This window comes from Pleurodeles waltl, chromosome 2_2 (assembly GCF_031143425.1).
Source record: "Pleurodeles waltl isolate 20211129_DDA chromosome 2_2, aPleWal1.hap1.20221129, whole genome shotgun sequence".
Lineage (NCBI taxonomy): Eukaryota > Metazoa > Chordata > Amphibia > Caudata > Salamandridae > Pleurodeles > Pleurodeles waltl.
Window position 1 is genome coordinate 645,777,007 of NC_090439.1, and position 21,296 is coordinate 645,798,302.

At 41.5% G+C, this 21,296-nt stretch overlaps 1 protein-coding gene across 2 annotated transcripts in view; it reads left to right on the forward strand.

Annotated features, from left to right (window-relative positions):
• Positions 1-21,296, forward strand: part of LYN (LYN proto-oncogene, Src family tyrosine kinase) — a 265,777-nt gene that overhangs the window by 211,400 nt on the left and 33,081 nt on the right. For both annotated transcript variants that reach the window (XM_069220197.1, XM_069220195.1), the window contains exon 10: positions 866-942. In XM_069220197.1, the coding sequence (XP_069076298.1) occupies positions 866-942 (77 nt within the window). The remainder of the gene's footprint in view (positions 1-865; positions 943-21,296) is intronic.

Consider the following 21,296-nt stretch of genomic DNA (forward strand, 5'->3'; position numbering starts at 1 on the left):
CTACACAGCACCAGTAAACTACTGAAACCATTTGAGGCTTTATGTTTTCAGCATGGTTTTCGGACTACTTTATCTTTTTATTTTCCACGCAGCGGTTTACATAGCGCAGTCCCGCTTGGTTTTTCCGTTTTCAATTTCAGCGCAATTGTGCTGCATTTTACATAGCGCAATTGCGCTGTGTTTTTTTTTCTTGTAATTTGTGTGGCAACAAAAATCGAGTTAGGAGTTTACAATGCTAATAGCTCTAACTCGAGCAAATGCGAGACTCGTTGCATTGCAAATGCTTGTTTTGTTGAAACCTATCAGGCCTGTTCTTCAAGGGTTTAGGGATTCTGTGGGTGAGTGTTTAACTGGTTAGCAAGAGGCACTTTTCATCCCACACTAAACCAAACTCCTCACCCCCTAACACACACATTCGTTCGCAGCTGCCCTCGCTGGCCATGCCAGTCCTCATACGTCAGATCTCCAGCGTCCAGTTCATTGACGTTTGTTTCTTGGGATGTCAAGTGGGAAATTAACATTAAAGCTATTTTAAAAATGCATCCATTGAGAGCGAGGTGGGGACAAACAGGAAAGGGATGTAAGTAAAAGAATAAAGGGCCGGGAGCAGGCAACGTGCCAGCAATACTCACACTGTAAACAGGAGTAACCATGGGGTGCAGATCTGCGACGCATATCACATTCGACTGCCATTTGTTTATATTGTCTGGCCTATGACGTCACGTAGATGGCAGATTTGTCATGCACAACCTACCACTTATTTATGATCTATTCCAATATAAGCTGTGTTGATAGCTTAAACTGTGTTCAAAATGAGGGATTTTTATTTTCCTTATCTCTACACATTTTTCTTGTTCCTAACCAGGCAGTTTATTGGATTTTTTGAAGAGTCCAGAAGGACTGAAAGTGCAACTTCCAAAATTAATCGATTTCTCGGCTCAGGTAATCCATTTCAAATTGAGATTTTGCAATTTATGTCTTATTTGTTTTCAAATGTGGTTGCAGTTTTTCACAGTTCACATTTAATTAAATATACAAACTTACTTTCCTGGTTTCATTTTGTTCAATAATGAAGTGAAATGTATAATTCTGGAATTAAAACCAGTCCTGCAGTTCCACCACGCAGCTTACACTGTCCACCTTAAAGGAATTTCAGAGAAAGGAAAAAAGACTGAAGAGAAAAAAACAATTATTGGTAAAGGCAATAGGTCTATCCTTTTATAATGCAAGTGCCGAGCAATTGACCCTGTAAATGCTTGCTTGTAAATCATTGTATAAAAAAGTAAAACAAAAAGAAATACTTCGAGACACAAAAGGAAATGTAAACTCCAATTAAATAAATTTCCAAACTGCACATAAAATTCAATATTTTGAATCTTCATAAATGGTCTGCCTTATTTTCAAATATGTTTTATTCAGGAAACTCTAAACATAAATGAAAAAGAAAAGTTAAGTATCAACAGTTAAAGATAAATGCTTGCAAATGCCAAATGTACTTTCCACATGTCTCAACTGAAGCCTGCTCCAGTCCTTGTCCTGTGCAGTAAAGTAATGGGCCTGCAGGAGAACATCTATCTCCTTTTCAGTCATGATAAGTACACCTTCTGCCTCAAACACCATCTTCGGAGCCATGAAAGTCTTTGTGTGCCAAGGCCTGTGTATTTATGCTACATGTAGAATGCTGATGACAACAACCCTTAAACTCCATTCTTTAGTTATACCCTGGCACAAACATACCTGTTGCTGCGCTTTTATAGACAAGCTGGAAGGGATGGGGCGCAACACCAAGAATGTAAGTATTTGGGGGAAGAGGGACATCGCAAAGAAAGATAGTCCAAAAATGCGTCTACCTTCAGGAAGTGATGAATTAAAAAGAATAAAAGTAGCTGCCTGATTGTGAGCACAATAATACAAGTTATTCAATCAAAAGGATGGTGGAAGGGCTACGCTCCAGGGTAGGCACAAAGACAAGAAGAGGAAGGAAAGCCAAATAAGAAATGAGCAAATGAGAGTGACAAGAAAGCCAACCGATGGCAAGCAAGGAGCAGACTCTAAGCCTACTGTAAGTTTTTTGTATGGTAAGCAGGAGCTCTTTTGGCAACATGCACCTAAAAGCTATCTGTAGAAGAGTCCTGAACAGTTCTCTTTAACCAGTCTGAAGTAAGCGAGGGAAGCCGAAGTTGTAGGCAACACGGTAATTTTATTTAATGTAAAATTGTCCCCGATCTCCAAACGCGTACCGAGGCGGCACACGAGCAGCAACCGTTTCATCTATCACGGCCGCGCTCGCTCCGGTCTTCTGGTGTCGCGCTGGGCAACACCAGAACGGCCGCCCTCGCTCCGCTCTTCTGGTGTCGCGCTAGGCAACACCAGAACGTCGCGAGTACAACATTGAGTTTTTTTTTTTTTCACAAACAATACAACCCCCATCTCAACACAAAAAAATACCCTTATTTACAAAAGCTATAAACCACAATAAAAAAATAAACACATAAGAAATTAACGTTGCCAGAAAATACATCGAAATTACCCGTTGTCTAATAAATGCAGTTTAGAAGACACAACTCATACAGTAACTCATTGACGCAGTTTCCAAGACAATTTTCTTACTCTGTTACTCCTGCGCACGACCAAACCTTCACCAGTACTGTCACACAAATCAGACTGTTTCACTAAACCAGCCCCACTTACATTCGAGTCAGACTGTCTTACTAAATCACCCTTAGTTACAAACTGAGGATACGATCTCCCTTTCAGTTTGACAACCTTGGATTTGTTCCACCACTTATCGCCCTGAACCCTTACAGCATTACCCAAAACAAGATCAACCCTAACCGGTTCAGAAAATTTGGGATTGCCCTTTTTAACAAAAGTAGGCAATTTTACTGCAACCCAATCGCCTACTGCAATAGATGACTCTTTTGCCCCTTTCTTGTTGTCAAAGTATCTCTTTTGTGCACACTGTTTGTTATCCACGTTAGTTTTGATAATGTCAGTACGGTCCCCAACATGCATATTTTTGAAAAACTTGGACATCCACCCAGGTTTGATTTGCGTATTAGGCTTTCTTCCTTTCAAAGCTTCAAAAGGAGATACCCCCGTGGTGGAATGAGGAGTAGTTCTATAAAACCACAGCATTGCTTGGACCGACGCCTGCACATCACACCCATTCTTCAACGCCCACCTGACACAATCCCCCAACACACGGTTGAATCTCTCCACCAAACCATTCGTTTGGGGTTGATAAAGAGAACATCTCAGATGTTTAACATGCCCTTGCTCCAAAAATGTTTTAAACTCTTCAGACATAAATTGAACTCCACTGTCCGAAATGATTTCCTCTGGAAACCCTTCACTCATGAACACTTCCCTCAGGAATAGCACAAGAGTCTTGGCATTCGGGTCCTGAACAAATTTGACATAAGGCCACTTTGAAAAATAATCAACAATAACATACGCATAGCGCAACTTACAATTTAGTGAGTGAAAAGGTCCTACCATATCAACCCCCAATTTACGCCAAGGACCATCAGGACACATTATGGGCATTAAGGGTGGTGTTACAGGTTTCAAACACTTGTCAGAGTTGGAACACACTACACAATTCCTTACTAATTGATCGATTTCATTGTCCATGCGAGGCCACCAAAAACTGTCTCTCACTCGTCTTTTTGTCAATGTGGCCCCCAAATGACCATCATGCGCTTTCTTCAATAGAGAACACCTCAAACCTTCCGGGGGAATTAATTTGTCGTTCCTCAAAAGAATACCATCCTCAATTGTCAACTCATCAGAAACCTTCCAAAATGGCTGAATGGCCGACGCCAACTCCCTCTCATACGGCCAACCCTCAACTATACACTTCATAACTGTTCACAAGTCAATATCATCAGCCATCTTCTCCTTTCACTCTGACTCAGAACATACACATACTTGTTCAACCTCAACTGCTGCAATCATACTACATTCGTCATCCACAAAATCATCAACCAACGGGCTACGCTCACTGGGAAATCTTGACAGAAAATCTGCCCTCACGTTACGCCCCCCAGGTATATGCGTCACTTCAAAATCATATTGCATCAATCTCGCTACCAATCTAGCAATTCTGGGTGTACCTGTTTTGTCATTAGTCCCTTTCAAAATTGAGCCTAACGGTTTATGATCTGTTTTCAACAAAAAGTGTCTCCCCCACACATAACACCTGAATTTTTCAATGGCCCAAACACAAGCCAACAGCTCCTTTTCGATAACAGAATAATGCACTTCTGGTGTTCTTAATACTCTAGAGGCAAAACCAATGGTGTTTTCAACACCATCAATCATTTGAGTCAACACTGCACCCAAACCAACATTGCTGGCATCCACCGTAAGACAACATTTAAACCGAGGATCATACGGCTTCAGTACCTTAGCCTGTGTCAATAGGATCTTGATGTCCTCAAACGCTTTATTACATTCTGAACACCACACAAAACTGGTCTTGTCTTTCAATAAATTGGATAAAACTCTCACTCGACTCGCATACTCCGGTATAAACCGAGAGTAAAATTCACACATACCCAAAAACGCTTTAACTCCAGCCTTGTCTGTAGGCTGAGGAGCGACTGAGATCGCATCAATCAAACCGGGTTTGGGACTAACACCCTCCTGACTAATTACATGACCCAAATACTCAACTGACGACTTCATGAAATTACATTTCTCTCTCCTAAGAACCACGCCATGAGTCATAAATTTCTGTAAAACCTGTCGTAAAACATTGTCATGCACTTGCTGGTCAGGTGCATAAATTAATACGTCATCCTGGAAAACCACCACGTTGGAAATCCCTTTTAACAATGTACACATGATTCTTTGAAACACAGAAGCCGCCGATGCCAACCCAAATGGCATACGGCAAAACTGGAAAACACCAAAAGGCGACACAAATGCTGTTAAAAACCTGGACTTCGGATCAAGTTCTACCTGATGGTACGCACTAGCTAAGTCTAACTTCGTAAAAATCTTCGCACCTTTGATAGTGGACAACATTTCATTGATATTGGGGAGGGGATGTGAGTCTACCCAAATTTCCCTGTTGAGTGCTCTCAAGTCCACACAAATTCTTAAATCCCCATTCTTTTTCCTAGCCACTACTAATGGAGAGAGCCACAAAGAGAATTCAATTGGTTCTATAATCCCCTTGTTCTGTAAATTTTCCAGTTCCCCTTCTAAATCTTTGTGCTTGACTGGAATAGCATTGGCTTTCACTTTTATTTTATGTTTAAACCCATGCAACTTTCCCAATTCACCTGAAAAAACCTTAGGGAAATCATTAAGAAGGACCTCAATCTCCCCCGAATCTCTTAATACTGCAATCTGCTCAGAAGTACCCGGTCTCAACACCATTCCAAACAGGCCCTGATGGAACCAGCCTAAAATATTCAACCCTCTAGCCGCTACATAGACTTTACCAAATATGCGTCTCCCCTTAAACTCGAGAATGTCCTCAAAGAAACCTTGAAGTTCAATCTTTCTCCCTTCATAGGACATTGGAGCCCTGTCTGGCGGTTCAAGAACACGCTCTCCCCAATTCAACTTGAACAATTCCAAAGTAATCATGGTGATCCTAGCCCCTGAGTCCGCTAGCAACCGCAACGACTTGTCTCCCACTCTGATGCACACATAGGGATCCACACAATTATCCGGATCACCAATCTTAACCGCTCCATCAACCACACTCAAAACCATGTCCTGAACCTCTCCCATAAGATGCTCCACCGCTTCATCATTCTCTTCCAACACCGTCATGACAGAATCTCGTTTACCACCTTGACAAACTTTTGCAAAATGCCCCAACCTGCCACAATTCCTACATTGGACACCCAAAGCTGGGCAACTCCTAAATCCTTTTTGATGCATAGAATTACCACATCTAAAACACACATTTTTTTGTTTAAAGAACACATTGGAATTGGCAAACTTGTTGTTTTTCTGTCCACAAGACTTGATCCCAGTCTTTTTGTCATCCTTGTTGACAACCACATTGACTCTGCTGGACATTGCCAATTCTATTTCCTTAGAAGACTTGATAGAAGATTCTATGCTCTTAGCAATCCTTATCGTCTCCACCAATGTTGGATTGTCCAGTGATAACAACTTCTGTCTGATAGACTTGTCTGTCCCTTGACAAATAAACTGGTCTCTAATAAGTTGATCACCCAGTACTCCAAACTGGCATTCTGCAGCTAGAACGCGCAACGCCAAAATATATGTGTCTACATCTTCACTTGAGCGTTGTACTCTTTTAAAAAACTTGTGTCTAGCCACTACCAAGCTGGGGGGAGCATCAAATCTGTTGCTCATTTTCTTCACTGCAGATTCATACTCATCCATTTCATCATCCTCCATCAGTACTTCAGGTAGATGCTTGAAAATCGCTCTTCCCTCAAAGCCAATAGAATGGAGCAGCAGACATTTTTTCCATTCTGGCCTGTAACGTGATGCACCAATTGCCCCTAAATATGTTTCGAAGGCATCAAACCATTGTTTCCAACATATAGCTGGTTCACCTGGACTGTCTAGAAATGGCGGTGGGGGCAGAACCGATTGCATGGTGAGGCTACTCAAAAATATTTACAAAATAAACAATATAACTGTACTGAAAAAATTATTTTGCTGAATTGTCCGCAACACACCAAAATGTAAATGTTTTTTTTTTTTTTCTCTCTCACATCAAAAGTTAGATTTCCAACAAATGTTCGCTACACAATCTATAAACCTTCTGAGAACAGTTGTCTTAAGTCTGTAAAACGCTGTTTGTAGACATATACTGTGACAACGTAAAGTAGCGTAGGTCAAATCATCAGTAGACCAGGTCCATACCTTGTTTTTTTTTTTATTTAGTAGCAAATAAACTCCTTAGTTTGCGTTTGGCTTATTTTTGCGTGCAGTTGGAGTATTTCCTTGAAGCAAAACCACTCCCCCGAGTGCTGAAAACTCTTTTTTTCTGATTCCAACGTCGTCACAGCCTCAAACATAGAATAGCCACCGACAAGAGACTTTCCGCGCAGGTCCGCAGCGTCTGGAGATAACCCTCGTCGCCAAATGAAGTAAGCGAGGGAAGCCGAAGTTGTAGGCAACACGGTCATTTTATTTAATGTAAAATTGTCCCCGATCCCCAAACGCGTACCGAGGCGGCACACGAGCAGCAACCGTTTCATCTATCACGGCCGTGCTCGCTCCGGTCTTCTGGTGTCGCGCTAGGCAACACCAGAACAGCCGCACTCGCTCCGCTCTTCTGGTGTCGCGCTAGATAACACCAGAACGTCACGAGTACAACACAGTCCTTCGTCCCTAACAATCGCCAACAATAGGCATTCCAGAATGCAACTTTGTTTAACATTTGCTTGGGTTTCAACACATTCTGGCATCCTTCGCCAGATGGCTCTTTAAGGTATTCACAGAGCTAATCTTTGAAACTCTAACCCCTTCATTTGAAGAGTGATCCTTGTTAGTTATATCAAAATCCACTATTGTGAAACCCGTCCTAAGGAACTGAATACCTTACTGTGGCCAGAATTTTGGCATGTCTGTTTGTCAGGGGTGAGCTTTATTAAACATTCCGAGGTACTGCTACTGCCTTCTAAATGGCCTTGCTCCACTGGGAAGCCACATTTGATTAAGGTCCTCCCCCACCATTGAGTGCTTCCTCCCTCATCCACACTTCCCTTGCTCTTCCTCGTCACTATGCCCTTCCGTCCCTCTATACCCTGACTTGCCTCTATACCCTTCCTCCCCATGCTCCTCCTTCCTCCTGTGCTGCTCCTTCCTCCTACGATTCTCCTTCCTCCTACCCTCAATCTCCCTTTGCTCCCTCTTCCACATTCCACTCCTTTCTCCCCAGTTCCGCAACCTATTGTACTAAACCCCCAAATGCATCTTGTCGCTCCACAAATGCTTGCTGTTTTATCCTTCTGCAACTGTGAGCTGCTTGCCTATTACAAATTAATACAGAATAATTAGGGAGTGCAGCCCTCCCGAATCACATACGCAAACACCCCCTCAACTATAGTAAAGGCCAGCTTGGACTATTTTAGCACATCATTTACAGCTGACTGTCCAGTGGATAGGGAAACTACAATTGTTGGACTGAACTGGGTTGTAAGGCTCCAAGATCAATGTAGCTAAAGAGGAAGATAAAATGGGACCTATTCACCGAGAAAGTACGGCCAGAGATGTCCACTCCCATCTGCACATATTTTTCTTAGTTTGATATTCATAAACATTCTCCAAACTACGCCTGAAATGCTGCACCAGATAGAGGGTTTCCAGGCTTACTCTTCGGAGGAAGGTCATGGGACTTTTCATGGAAGGGCCTATTCTCTATCTACTGAGTTCTTCATAACGTTGACCTCCTCACAAGGGCAATATGATCCCTTGTGTGAATGCATGCTTTTCTTTTCTCTGCTGGAAGAATGTTTCCTCTCTGAAAAATGTCTTCCCCCTACAGCCTGAGCAAATCCAGGAATGATCCATTTCCTTACATAGCATAGAAACAGATTTAAACTAGCCCTTAGCTGGAGTAAAAATCTTATCATTTACATGGTGGAAAGTGGAATTAGAGGATTTTGTGAATGCCCACAAACATACATGCTTGTGAGCATTCACAAACTTCCAACGCTAATCATGCTTCTGTCCTTTTCCCAGCACAAACCTAATGGGTTAAGATGAAATAGACGGTTATCAACAAAACGCCTCACCCTGTAGCCAATAGAGAATATAAATGGACTTCATCAAAGGTAATGTTGGTTAAGGAATTTAGTAACCCCGAGAAGAATAGCTAAACATATATTATACTCCAAAACTCATTAAGTCATCCAGCTCCTGAGAATAGTTTTTAAAGTATTTATTCCTAAAAAAAAAGTCAGATGTAACCCTCACCAAGGTTACAAGTGGCCCCATTATAATGGTGTATGTAGTAGGTATGAATACAGCACTCAGTAGTCTTCCACACCAAACATGAGAAATCCATTAGTGATGTAAACTGCAGTTTATTCCAAAAACAGACCCACAACTCTTTAAGCGTCCGTCAGGTTCTCAATTCTCAGGCAACTGTCATTACTACAGAATTCCAGAATCCACCAGCAATTCCAGAGAATGCATAAACCATCTGTAGAACATAAGTAATACATGGCATTACCGTAAGTGGTACGAAGAGAGGTAACAATACCATAAATGATGTAAAGGAAGGTTATGTAAAAAAGTACATAGATAATAACATGCAGCATACTACATCACCACCCTCCTTAACACATAAAACAGGAAAGTTCAATATCCTGCAGTTTGATAGGTAGTTTAATGGCCCGGGAACACCGAACCTGTGTGTGGACACATTCTTTTTCCACAATAGCCTGCTCTTGGTGTACCGCTACTGCCCCATTTTTAAACTTGTTGATGCACCTCAGACTGAGGGTGTGCCATTTGGACTGCCTGGACATGATTAGGTTGAACTGGAATGTGTACCTGTAGGGAAATCTGCTTTGAAACATCTGTTGTTAACATAGTCAGAGTCATCTTTACCAGAACACGTGTTAAAATAAATTTTCACTTGAGTATCATTACTTGGTATTATACTACTTCTATTCCACCTCCCTCTTCCAGACACCAAAATAGAAGCTTAATTTACTTTGAGAATTCTTACTGGTTCAGAAAACTTAGTCTCCCCTTTCATAGTTCTGACCGGTTTTTAATCAGTACCCATCTACCTTCCTCAGACTTTTTCTATTTCACATTGTTTTTCTCATAAAAATATTTCTTTTGATACTCTTGTTTCTTTAACAATCTTTTTCTCACAGAACTCAACCCTTCATGTTCTACTTGGCCTTCTTTTTTTAGGTACCAAGTTAGACCTGGCTTTCCTTCCCCTCATCAAAGTAAAAGGAGAAATTCCTGTGGTGCACTGTGGGGCTGTTAAATATGCTTAGACCTTTCTTTCTAGAATTTCATATGCATCAAGACCTGATGAGAGTTCAGTTTGTACTCCCTCCTTTAACAAGTGAGATGCCCTTTGTACCAGACTGTTGGAAGAGGGACTACACAGTGCAACTTGCAAATGTAGAGTATCAAAATCATCTAGAAATGTTTTAATCTCTTTGGAAACAAAATGTAATCCATTGTCTTTAACAATGCACTTGGGAGCTCCTTCCACTTTAAAAACTCTTGTAAGAAACAGTAGTACATTCTTGGTGTTAGGAGCATCCACAAAGGAAAAATATATCCAATTTGAGAAATAATCGATTAAAAAAATGAGAAACTTCAAGTCCAACGATAAAAGATAGATTGGACTAGCTAAGTACACTGCAACTTTGTCCCAAGCATTGAAAGAAAATGACAGCGGACAAATAGGTTTCTTACTTGACTTCCAATGCTTATCCAACACAAGACAGTGAGGACACTCATTGATATGACCAGCTACCTGCTTGTCCGTCCCTGCCCGCCAATAATTCTGGTGAATCTTTTTACATGTGGCAAATATGGTCAGGTGCACTTCATGAGCAATCATGACAATGCAGCAATGCAAACCTGAGGGAGGTATGAACAACCCATTTTTCAAACAAATTCTGTTTTCACATGATAACGTGTGAAATCTGAAAGAAAGACCACAGTCAGCCATGGACTGTCCTTTAGGGTGGAGGGGCCCCACCCCCCACCTTTTGCCTCTCATGAAGAGAGCCAGTCAAGCTGACCAAAGGTCAGCCTCTCAGACACTCTTCATTTTCACCTCAGGCAGCCAGGAGCGATACATGTACGATGTGCGCAGACATCTGGCTGCCTGAGCTGAACTTTGCTGGGCTGAAGAGGTGACAGCTCCTATGGGCGTGACGTCCCCGGCTCAGCAAAGGTGCCTCGAGGCCCTTCCCCTCGGTGATGAGGGGAAGTGTCACCCATTGACTTCGACCTGGGCGCATCAGGTTAAAGCACCTGAAGCGCCAAGGGCGAGTGTCAATCAATGACACCTCATCACAGAGTGGGGTGGGGTCAGAAGTCTCACTGACCCCATCCCACTCTGTGACGAAGTTGGGACTGCTGCCTTTCCTCACTGGTTGACCTAAGGTCAGCAAGTGAGGGAAGGCAGCAGCCCCAACCCTCCTGGGATCTCCTTGCTGAAGTTAAGTGTGTGTGTTTTTTAAATGGATGTGCGTGCGTGCATGTGTGAATTAATGAGTGTGAGTGTGCTTCCCACCTGCCCCCTCCCTCCTAAAAGTACCAGCCACCACTGATCTCAGTTATCCTGATAAACCCTTTTCACTATGCCAAGAGTGTAGTAAAATAAAATGCATAAAACTAGATCCTTCTCTGAGGCTTCCAGTCATTCACTCTCAGATATGGGGCCCACACACCCCTGGATAGCAGCAATTGTTGCAAAAACACACTCACCTTCAAGTTCATCATCCCTAGGTTAAGAGTAGTAAACAAGACAGCTAGTCTACCCTAACGTTTTTACACCCTTGGATGTACTTCACTGTCACATTATACTCATGTAATTTGGACAAATGTGTCATTAGGCAGATACAGGCTTTCCCAAATCCTTTGCCACTTAATAAGTACACTGAAGGTTTGTGATCTGTAAATACATCAAATGCTGTTCCCCAAACATATGGTTTGTATTTTTGTATCAGCCAAACTCATGCAACGGCTTCTCTCTATGGTACTGTAGTGTACCTCTACTTCCTTCTTCATCCTCAACACAAACCTCACTGTTTCCCTTTCCCTTCACCCATTACTCAAACACTGCACCTCTACCTCTCAAACTGGCATCCACAGTGATAAAAGATTTACCATTAGGTACTTAGGCATTCAGTATAGAGGCATTCACCACCAAACTTTTCACTTTGTCAAACTCTTCATTTACCTGAGATGACCACTGAAATGCAGAACCTTTGTTGGGCAAGGATCTCATAGATGGTACTATTAATTAGCACATACCCTGGAACAAACCGGCATAATATTCACACATGCCTAAAAAGGAGCACAAAGCATCTTTGTCACTATGAGGAGGTGCTTTAATGATGGCTTCCACATTGCTAAATTCTGGCTTGATACCATCTCCAGGCACGGTATGCCTTAGATATTCAACCTGTTGAATCACCATTTGACATTTTTCATGCTTAACTGTCATGCCCCTTTCCTTGAAAATATCTTATACTTGGTGTAAAATCTCAAGATGATGATCTTTAGTTTTGATGAAAATGAGAATATCATCTTGGAACACTTGAACATTGGGAATAGTTCCAACAAAAGCATCCATCATTTTCTGGAAAACGCTGCCCACTGATGCCAGGCCAGACAGCAGCCATAAATATTTAAATGCCCAAAAAGTGTGACAAATGTGGTAAGGGCTTGAGAGTCCTAACTCAGAGCAATCTGGTGGTAAGCAGCACGTAAATCTATTGTGGAAAAAGTTTAGATTTTCCAATATATCTTTCATCCCTTGTATGTGTGACAAAGGATGGTAGTCCACAAGAATGATCTGTTTAAAAGATCACAAATCAACACATGGTCTAAAATCGCCAGAGCATTTTCCTTTTTGTGAAAACGACTGGCGAAACCCAATCTGATAAGTCAGTGGGCTGAATTACTCCTTCAGAGCATAATTGGTCTAAAAGAGAATGAGACAAACCTTATATATCACACATAGTGCATCTTTCTTGAGTTTAATTTTATGTTTGAAACCCCTGACAGTCTCAATTTCATTTTTGAACATGTTGAGAGATTTGGACACCAATGCCTGAAAAACATCATCACCATTGGAACTAAAGGACAATAGAGGCAATTCTCCCAAAACTATAGGCGCATCACATCCTGGAAGCAGGTGGATGCCTAACTTAGCTAGGTCCACCCAACCCACAGTATTGCCTCTTTTACTGCCACATAAACCTTGGTCCAAATTTGTCTTCCCAGACATTCTAAACTGGTTTGAAAATAGCCCAATAAATCTATGTCCTGTTCACAAACGCTTTTGGGCTTCTATCTGGTTTAAGTAACTTCATTGAATCAGACCATATTTTATAAAATGTGGTGTCTGCTAAAAAGGTAACTGGTTCACCAGAGTCGTCTTAACCATCAATGGTCACTGACACCCTGGCCCTTTGATTTTCTTTTCTTTCCTTCCAAAGTCAGGAGTGTTGATAGTCAGCCAAACATTGGTGAACCTATCCATACACTCCTGCATATCTCGATCCTCAATCAGACTCACATTGCTGATCTTGACCTTGTCACCTTCACTCAGATTTTTGCAAACTGCTGGAAAATGACATATTTTCCGACAGTGGTTGGCCAACAATGAAGGCCGTAGCCGACTGGATGAAGGACAGCAGACTGAAGCTGAACTCAGACAAGACGGAGGTCCTCATTCTCGGACCCACCCCATCAGCCTGGGACGACTCTTGGTGGCCCACTTCACTAGGCACAGCCCCGGAACCCACGGACCACGCACGCAACCTGGGGGTCATCCTCGACTCCACTCTCTCCATGACCAGGCAAGTCAACGCCGTCTCCGCATCCTGCTTCAACACCCTCCGTATGCTCCGCAGGATCTTCAAATGGATCCCCCTCGACACGAGAAAAAACGTTACCCAGGCCCTCATCACCAACACACTCGACTACGGAAACGCCCTCTACTCAGGAACTACAAACAAGCTCCTGAGACGATTCCAACGCATCCAGAACGCCTCGGCCCGACTCATCCTCGATGTCCCCCGCCGCAGCCACATCACACTCCACCTGAGAGGCCTGCACTGGCTCCCCATCAACAAAAAGATCAACTTCAAGCTCCTGATCCACGCACACAAAGCACTGCACAACACCGGACCCACCTACCTCAACAACGACTCAGCTTCCACACCCCCACCCGAAGCCTCCGCTCAGCCAACCTCGCCCTCGCTACACTCCCTGCATCCGAAAAACCACCGCCGGTGGCAGATCCTTCTCCTACCTCGCCGCCAAAACCTGGAACACTCTCCCCACCATCCTACGACAGACCCAGGACCTGCTGGCCTTCAGAAGACTCCTCAAGACCTGGCTATTCGACCACTAGCACCCCCCCTCCCCAGCGCCTTGAGACCCTCGCGGGTATGTAGCGCGCTTTACAAATGCAGTGATTGATTGATTGATTGATTGATTGGTTATATTTCTTGCCCTGTGCAGGGCAAGATACCCTGTTCCTCAGTGCCCTTTGGAGCCCCACCTAAAATAAGTGTACAGATTCCAACTAGGTTTAACATTTGTAAAATTCACTGTACAAATTGGCCTTTTTGTGAAACATAACTAACTGGAGATGTACCCTCCTGGCATGAAATAACGTATGATGATAAAAATCGACCTTTCAGTATTTTTAGCAGTATCTATCACTTCAATCAGAAGTAAATGCTCCTGGACCTTTCAGTAAATTAAGGGCAAAATTTATCAAATTAGAGAGATTAAAAAAGCAGGAGGTATCTAAGTGGTGGGATGGGGCTACGCTCAAACACTATATCAAGCTTAATAGAATACCCAGGGGTTTGAGGTCTCATTTATTTCCCACATTTGATGACTTAGACTCAGATCTTTTGGACAGTTGGGAACAAGAGTTAATTTCCAGTTCGATGAGACTCATGAATATTCTAATTGAGAACTCCGAAAGGAAAGTGAACCTACTACAGAGAGATATTGAATGCTTAGAAACTGAGATTAAGGCTATGAATTTGGAAGAGGCAACCTCTAAAAACTATGCGATTTTAAATGAAATTGTGAACCAACATCAGTTGGAGGTTACGAGGAGAAAATCCCGGAAACTGAAGCGGGACGAGCTTGACTACAGTAGAGGGAGAGTCTTTACATTTTCTCGAAGATATGATCATTTAATTCAAAATATACAGAGTCAACAGTCCCAACGAATAAGTGCTCAGTCATCACTTAACAGTATTTCAGCTACTAGCAGTGAATCCAGTGACGTGTCTAGTGTCTCAGATCAGAATATATCAAGTGAACAGGGACCATCATCTTTTTTAGCCGAAGTACAAAGAATAAGACAAGGACAGAGAGAAGTAAACAGACGTATAGAAGACCCCGGAAAACAAGGAGAAGTAAGAGAGGAGGGACCCAAAGAAACAAGAGTAGGGGTCCAAACCAGATCATGGAACAGGCGCAAATGAATAATATGGAGAAGAAGACAATTAGCATTGTCAACCTATCGGATGTAGAATTATCTGAACAGGCCAATGCATTACTCACTAAGGGGCTTGGTTTTTGCCCATTTAGTTCAGGGGATTTTCAAAGGACCAAAATAGACTTTTTCAAATATGTGAGGAGACTTAAACTTAGGAAACATTTCGGTATGTCTAGTAGCACTTCTAACAGGGATATCCTTTCTTTGTGCACTAAAGATTATTACCCTCTTTCCATTCGGGACATACAGGATACAGCTGTACTGCTCTCTATTACAGACTTTGAACAGGATCCATCTATAGTTTCCAATATTTTGGATGACTTGGACATAATGCCTGATACTGTGTCAAGTGGTTTGAAATCCAAATCTAGATGGACGCCTGTCCTTAGTGGTGGTAATTGTGTGGATACTTTTTTCAAACTAGTGTGGCAGGACCTTCTTATAGCGGAAAACAAAAACAAGTTTTACTATTACAATTGTCATAACAATTTGTCGGCTGGTGAACTTGAATGCCTTAAAAGTTTACGCACCAATAAGGACATTATAATTAGGGAGGCCAATAAGGGCGGCAATATTGTGGTTATGAATATTGCAGATTACGAATCTGAAATCATTAGACAGCTTAGCGATTCTGAATGCTATGAGCAGATTGAGAATAACCCTATACCTGCTCTCTCCAATAAAATTAACAACTATTTGAAACTTTGTTTTGATCAAAGATTGCTTAAGGAGGATGAATATATGTACTTACGGGTTTTCAGACCCAGATATCCCTGTATTTACACGCTGCCTAAAATTCATAAAGACTCTCGCTCGCCTCCTGGCAGACCCATTGTATCTGGAATGGGTGGCCCGACTGAAAAACTATCAGAGTATGTAGACATTTTTCTACAGTCTTTTGTCATCAATCTTCCTTCCTATATAAAGGATACCAAACACATCTTAGGTATACTTGGTGATATTACCTGGGAACAGGGCATGAAGTTAGTAACTCTGGATGTGACTTCATTGTACACCAGTATTAAGCACGATTTGGGTATGATAGCGATACGTCATTTTTTACATAATCAATCAGCTAGTCTATACCAACACACTTCGATGATTTTAGATATGATTAGGTTGATTCTGGACAACAATTTTTTTCTCTTTAAGAATAAATGGTTTCGACAAAAAAGAGGTGTTGCAATGGGATCCCGCTTTTCACCATCTTATGCGAATCTGTTTATGGGTTACCTCGAACAGAAATGGATATGGGGGCCTGAAGCAAGGACCTGGAACTCTAGTATTCTTTATTGGGGTCGATATATAGATGACTGTCTTATGATATGGACGGGGGACCTTATCCTATTGAATGAGTTTGTTAATTTCCTTAACTCGAACCAATTTAACATAAAGTTCACATGGGATTATAGTGAAACTTGTATATCCTTTTTGGATGTTGAACTTTTCATCCGCAACAACAAGATTGAAAGTCGTTTGTTTAGAAAAAGTACAGCCTGCAATTCCATACTGCACGCCAGTAGTGCACATCCGAAACACCAAATCCATTCCATTCCCTATGGTGAAATGGTACGTGCCAGAAGGAATTGTAGTATTGATAATGATTTTATTAATACCATTCAAGATATGTCTTCTAGATTTGAGCTTCGAGGTTACCCTACAGATACTGTGACCAAAGCACGCAATAGAGTAGGTCGTTTGTCCCGGACTGACACTTTGAGAAACAGGGATAAAGTATCTGATAACAAAATAAGATGTATAGTCGATTATACCCCGGCATCATCAGCCCTGCGTAACAGTATGAAGAAATATTGGCATATATTACGGGCTGATACTACTCTGAAGGGTTCACTATCTGAATCACCAATGTTCACTTACCGTAGGGGCAGAACCCTCTAAAATATTTTGTGTCCGAGCTATCCTACACGATTGCAACAAGAGAATTGGCTCTCAATCCACAGTAAGGGTTTCTTTAAGTGTGGTCGATGTGGTATGTGCAGGTTGAGCAGATCGGGGATCTCATCGTTTGAAAGTATGTCGGGTGAGAAATTTCATATTAACACCCACATAACATGTGATAGTTGTTTCGTGATTTATATGATTATTTGTAAATGTGGTCTATACTATATTGGTAGTACAATTAGACCCTTGAAAGTGAGAATTAGTGAACATTATAGGGCTTTGAAACACCTTGATGAACGCTATCCTATTGTTACACATATGAGTCAATGTTCTAGGCAGACTAAAGTACAGAACTTTGAATTCTTTGGTTTTGATTTGGTACATGCTAACTCTCGTGGTGGAAATAGAGAGTTACAATTAAGAAAGAGGGAATGCCTATGGATTCTTAAACTTAGAGCGGTGGAAACAGGACTCAATTCGAACTACGAAATGGAATATTTCTTGGATTAGTTATCTAATCAAATACATAAACTGTTGTGTTGTATTACTACTAATTATTGAACCATGGAATATGGGTTATATTTTCAAATATTTGTAGTATATAGTTATACATATTTATGATATCGTGTATTCCATTTACACTTGTATAAGATGCTATTCCCAACTTGTCTTTGTTATAAACTATATTATTTTCTTTATTATGTAGTCTATTAGTTTGTAATACCTCGCATCCTGAATTGGGAGGTGGTCACCATGACGCGGACGTGCGTTTGACTGCAGGGTGATGGATACAGCCTTTCTGATCAGTTACATTTTTTTAATATAAAATTATGTATTTCAATTATTGTTACCTTTTGTGTAAATTGCATGGTTAATTGCTGTTCGTTTATAGTTTCTCACATTAATTAGCATTTTCATTGTGTTGTTTATGGACAATATGTCGTCTATTGTCATTGTGTTAACGTATTATATATATTTGTCAATATATAGCGTCTCACTCTAAGATGGCGCCCGTGCTCTGCCGTAGGTTAGCAGTAGTGCTGATCTGTGGACGCGCTGTAATTCACATGCGCGTACCAGTTTGCTTTAATAGCGTTTACCAATGGCGGCAGCGGTAAACGCTTATCGGGCAAACGCGGGACCGAATATTCGGACTCCTGCTCTTTGAAAAACTTATGTGGGTGAGTTTGAGAGGGGCATTATTATTTCAATTAAACCCCGTTTTGTCTGTAGTGGTGGTGACTTGAGTGCTATGTTTGATTATTTCAGGTTCATTTTAGGTTTTGAATGGATTTGCGAGCCTTATGTTTTGATGATAGTAGTTTGCGACGTACGGGTAGGTTATTTGAATATATTGCACTTTGGGTTTTTGGTGGTGCACATATAATCCTATTTTGTTTTTTATTTCGATTAACTTTTTATATGGTAAGTTTGATATTAATTACATCTTTTTTGCACAACAGTGTTCCTCTAAACGCCTATTGGTTGGTGTATTTGAATCAATTTTGAATGTCAGCGAGGTATGTTTTCTTGTATTGTTGACTTTAGGTGATGATATGGGGATACACACATTATTTGGTTGCTGGTGATAGTCACTTGTTAATATTGACAACTATTTATTGATATTCACCATTTTGCAGTCATTCGCGCTTTTTTTTGTGGTGTGGTTGATCACTTTCACCTTTCGGATGTGAGGTTTAATTATCAATTTGTACATATAAGATATAATTAATTACAAAGTGGTGTATATATAACTGCTATTGATGTAAATTTTGACACCATTGAGTTTTGGGAGATACCTATTTTCAGTTGTCTGTACTATGTATATGGATGTTCTTTCTTATCATTATTTTGTTTTCAATGGTAAATGTTGCTTTTTGTTATGTTTTATAGCCTTGAAAAAGTCAAAGGGAGTATACTCCCCTCGACGAAACACGTGTTGGCTGTTCTTCGCTGCTTTTCGCCATATTAAAGACGGATTGATTATGCTTATGGGATCTTTTTTGTTCTTTTTTCTATAATGTTTCTTTATCCATTATGTATTGTTGGATTGTGTATTTCTAAAAATGTAATGGTTAGTTTATTGTTATAGTGTGCCTAGGTCCTTTCTTTTACAAATTTTGTTAGCTGTGTCTTCACAGATTTTGGAGGAAGGGAAGAATCCTCTGGGGCCGGGAGCACCTAAGTTTATACTATAGGGGACAGTTGGGAGCGCTTTCTTTTCCCCTTAAATTGTTCTTCCCATTCTGTTAATCCTTTCAGTAAATGCACCTGGACCTTTTAGGAGAAAAAACAGAAAATAAATTTACCCCTCTTATATATGTCAATGTTATTTTCTAACTTGCATGTAGCTGCCAGTACCTAAAGGGCTCCACTATATTCTTCTACAGATTCGTCATTTGACTGTTTGCACTTAATTTTCTTTCCAAAAGAACGGCAGACTGCTCCTAAATCTGCTTGGCCAGTCTTGCTTTATCTTCCAAGTACACATTCCATGCTACTCCATCCTGAGCAGGTGCTGGTGCCCTGCTGTTCCACAAATGATTAAAAAGCAGTGCTGATTTCCTTGAAGGATTGTAGCTTCTTATGTCAATTGCAGCAAGGTAATTCACAAAGATGTAGATCCATTCTTTCCACTTGATTCTGGTTTGCTCGCTTTCTGACAGAAAGGAGGTGGTTGTATAGCCCCTTGCACTGCTGCCATTATATCACAAATTAATACACCTGTCGTAGTTTGACTCTTGCTCTAGGCAAAACTGCTGGTTTAAGGATAACAGTACTTATGTTTGTAGGCGACTATGCCAATCCGACAACAGTTTGCAACTGTCGTCCCAGTCAATACAAAGACCCCCACCATCTTGCAATGACATAACATGACCTGAGATGTGAAATATGTCCTAGTACCCTAATAATGGGAACCTAATCTCTAACCTAAACGAGAACTAGGTGTGTTAAACCTAATCTGCCAATGCTATGTCCATGAGAAGAGCCCCCCAATGCTCGTTAACTTGGAATGAGGTCTCTAGCTCAGACTCCCTAGGGGCACGAAGACTCGGTCAGCGTCAAGGTGACGTGCAGCAGTGATGGCATATGGTCGGAATCCCTCTGACTATCTGTCTAAGTGAGGTGCATTTATACAGATCTGCTCGGACCCCTGTCGTATGTCTGTTCCCAAGCAATAGATAACAATACATGCTTGGGACAGCAATTTATGTAAACAATTCCCTGGAAGGCGTGAAGAGGTAAAGTGCCCAATGTGAACACCTACAGTTTGTTTCTTTGTCGCTTGATATTGACGCCTTAGTATGGTGGCACTGATAACGTGAAACTAAAACATTGGCCTAACTAGAAACAAGGCAGCCATCTTGGAAAAGTATATAATTAAATAAATGTGCTAAAGCAGAGCAAGCTAAGTAGGGTAAAAGTCAATGGGCGACGGGGCACGAGTCTGCAAGCTAAAGGCTAAGCTAACTCCTGTTTCCCATTAAAACAAAATAGGATTCACTACACACCCACCTGAGACTCGAAGAGCCAATCAGGATACTAATATGAGTTTGAAATTTGATATATTATTAGAACATCTCATCAGGCTGAGAACAAGGACTAATCAGTTAATTCCCTACACAGCAGGAGCTTTAAGACTGCAAGTTGAGCTAACTTTTCACATTCAGCATAAAGGACATGAGCTTATGGCTACTATGCCTAATCCAATATGGTGCCTACAGCCACGTTCGACGTAGTGCATCGATTTTCCATAAGACCGAATGAGAATGCGAGGTGCTTTCCCTTTGGCGTGTCTCCAGCATCACAGAGCACATTGATTCAGCTGTGACCGCTGCTGTGGTGCTCGAGTCCAACATCTCCCACTCACACCAAGCACGCTCAACCTGCTTATTTTATTTTTAAAAAATGACTGTGAGTCCAAGGGATTTACTGCTTCAGTGTGACAGAAACAAATCTTGACAATGCAGTCTGAGTCTTGTGCTGCGCCCGTGCACAGGGTTCTATCTGAGCTTCACCATGCGGATGCAAAGCAAGTTGCTGCCACCTATTGGAAAGTCAGGTGAAGCTGCCTCCAGATGAGCAATGTAGGGGCAAATTCTGAGAGACACAAACCAGGGGTTCAAGCACAGGCTTCGTCGGCTGATCAAAACACGACGAATGCATTTATCAATTTCAAATTAATCTGCCTCCATTCTTTCAT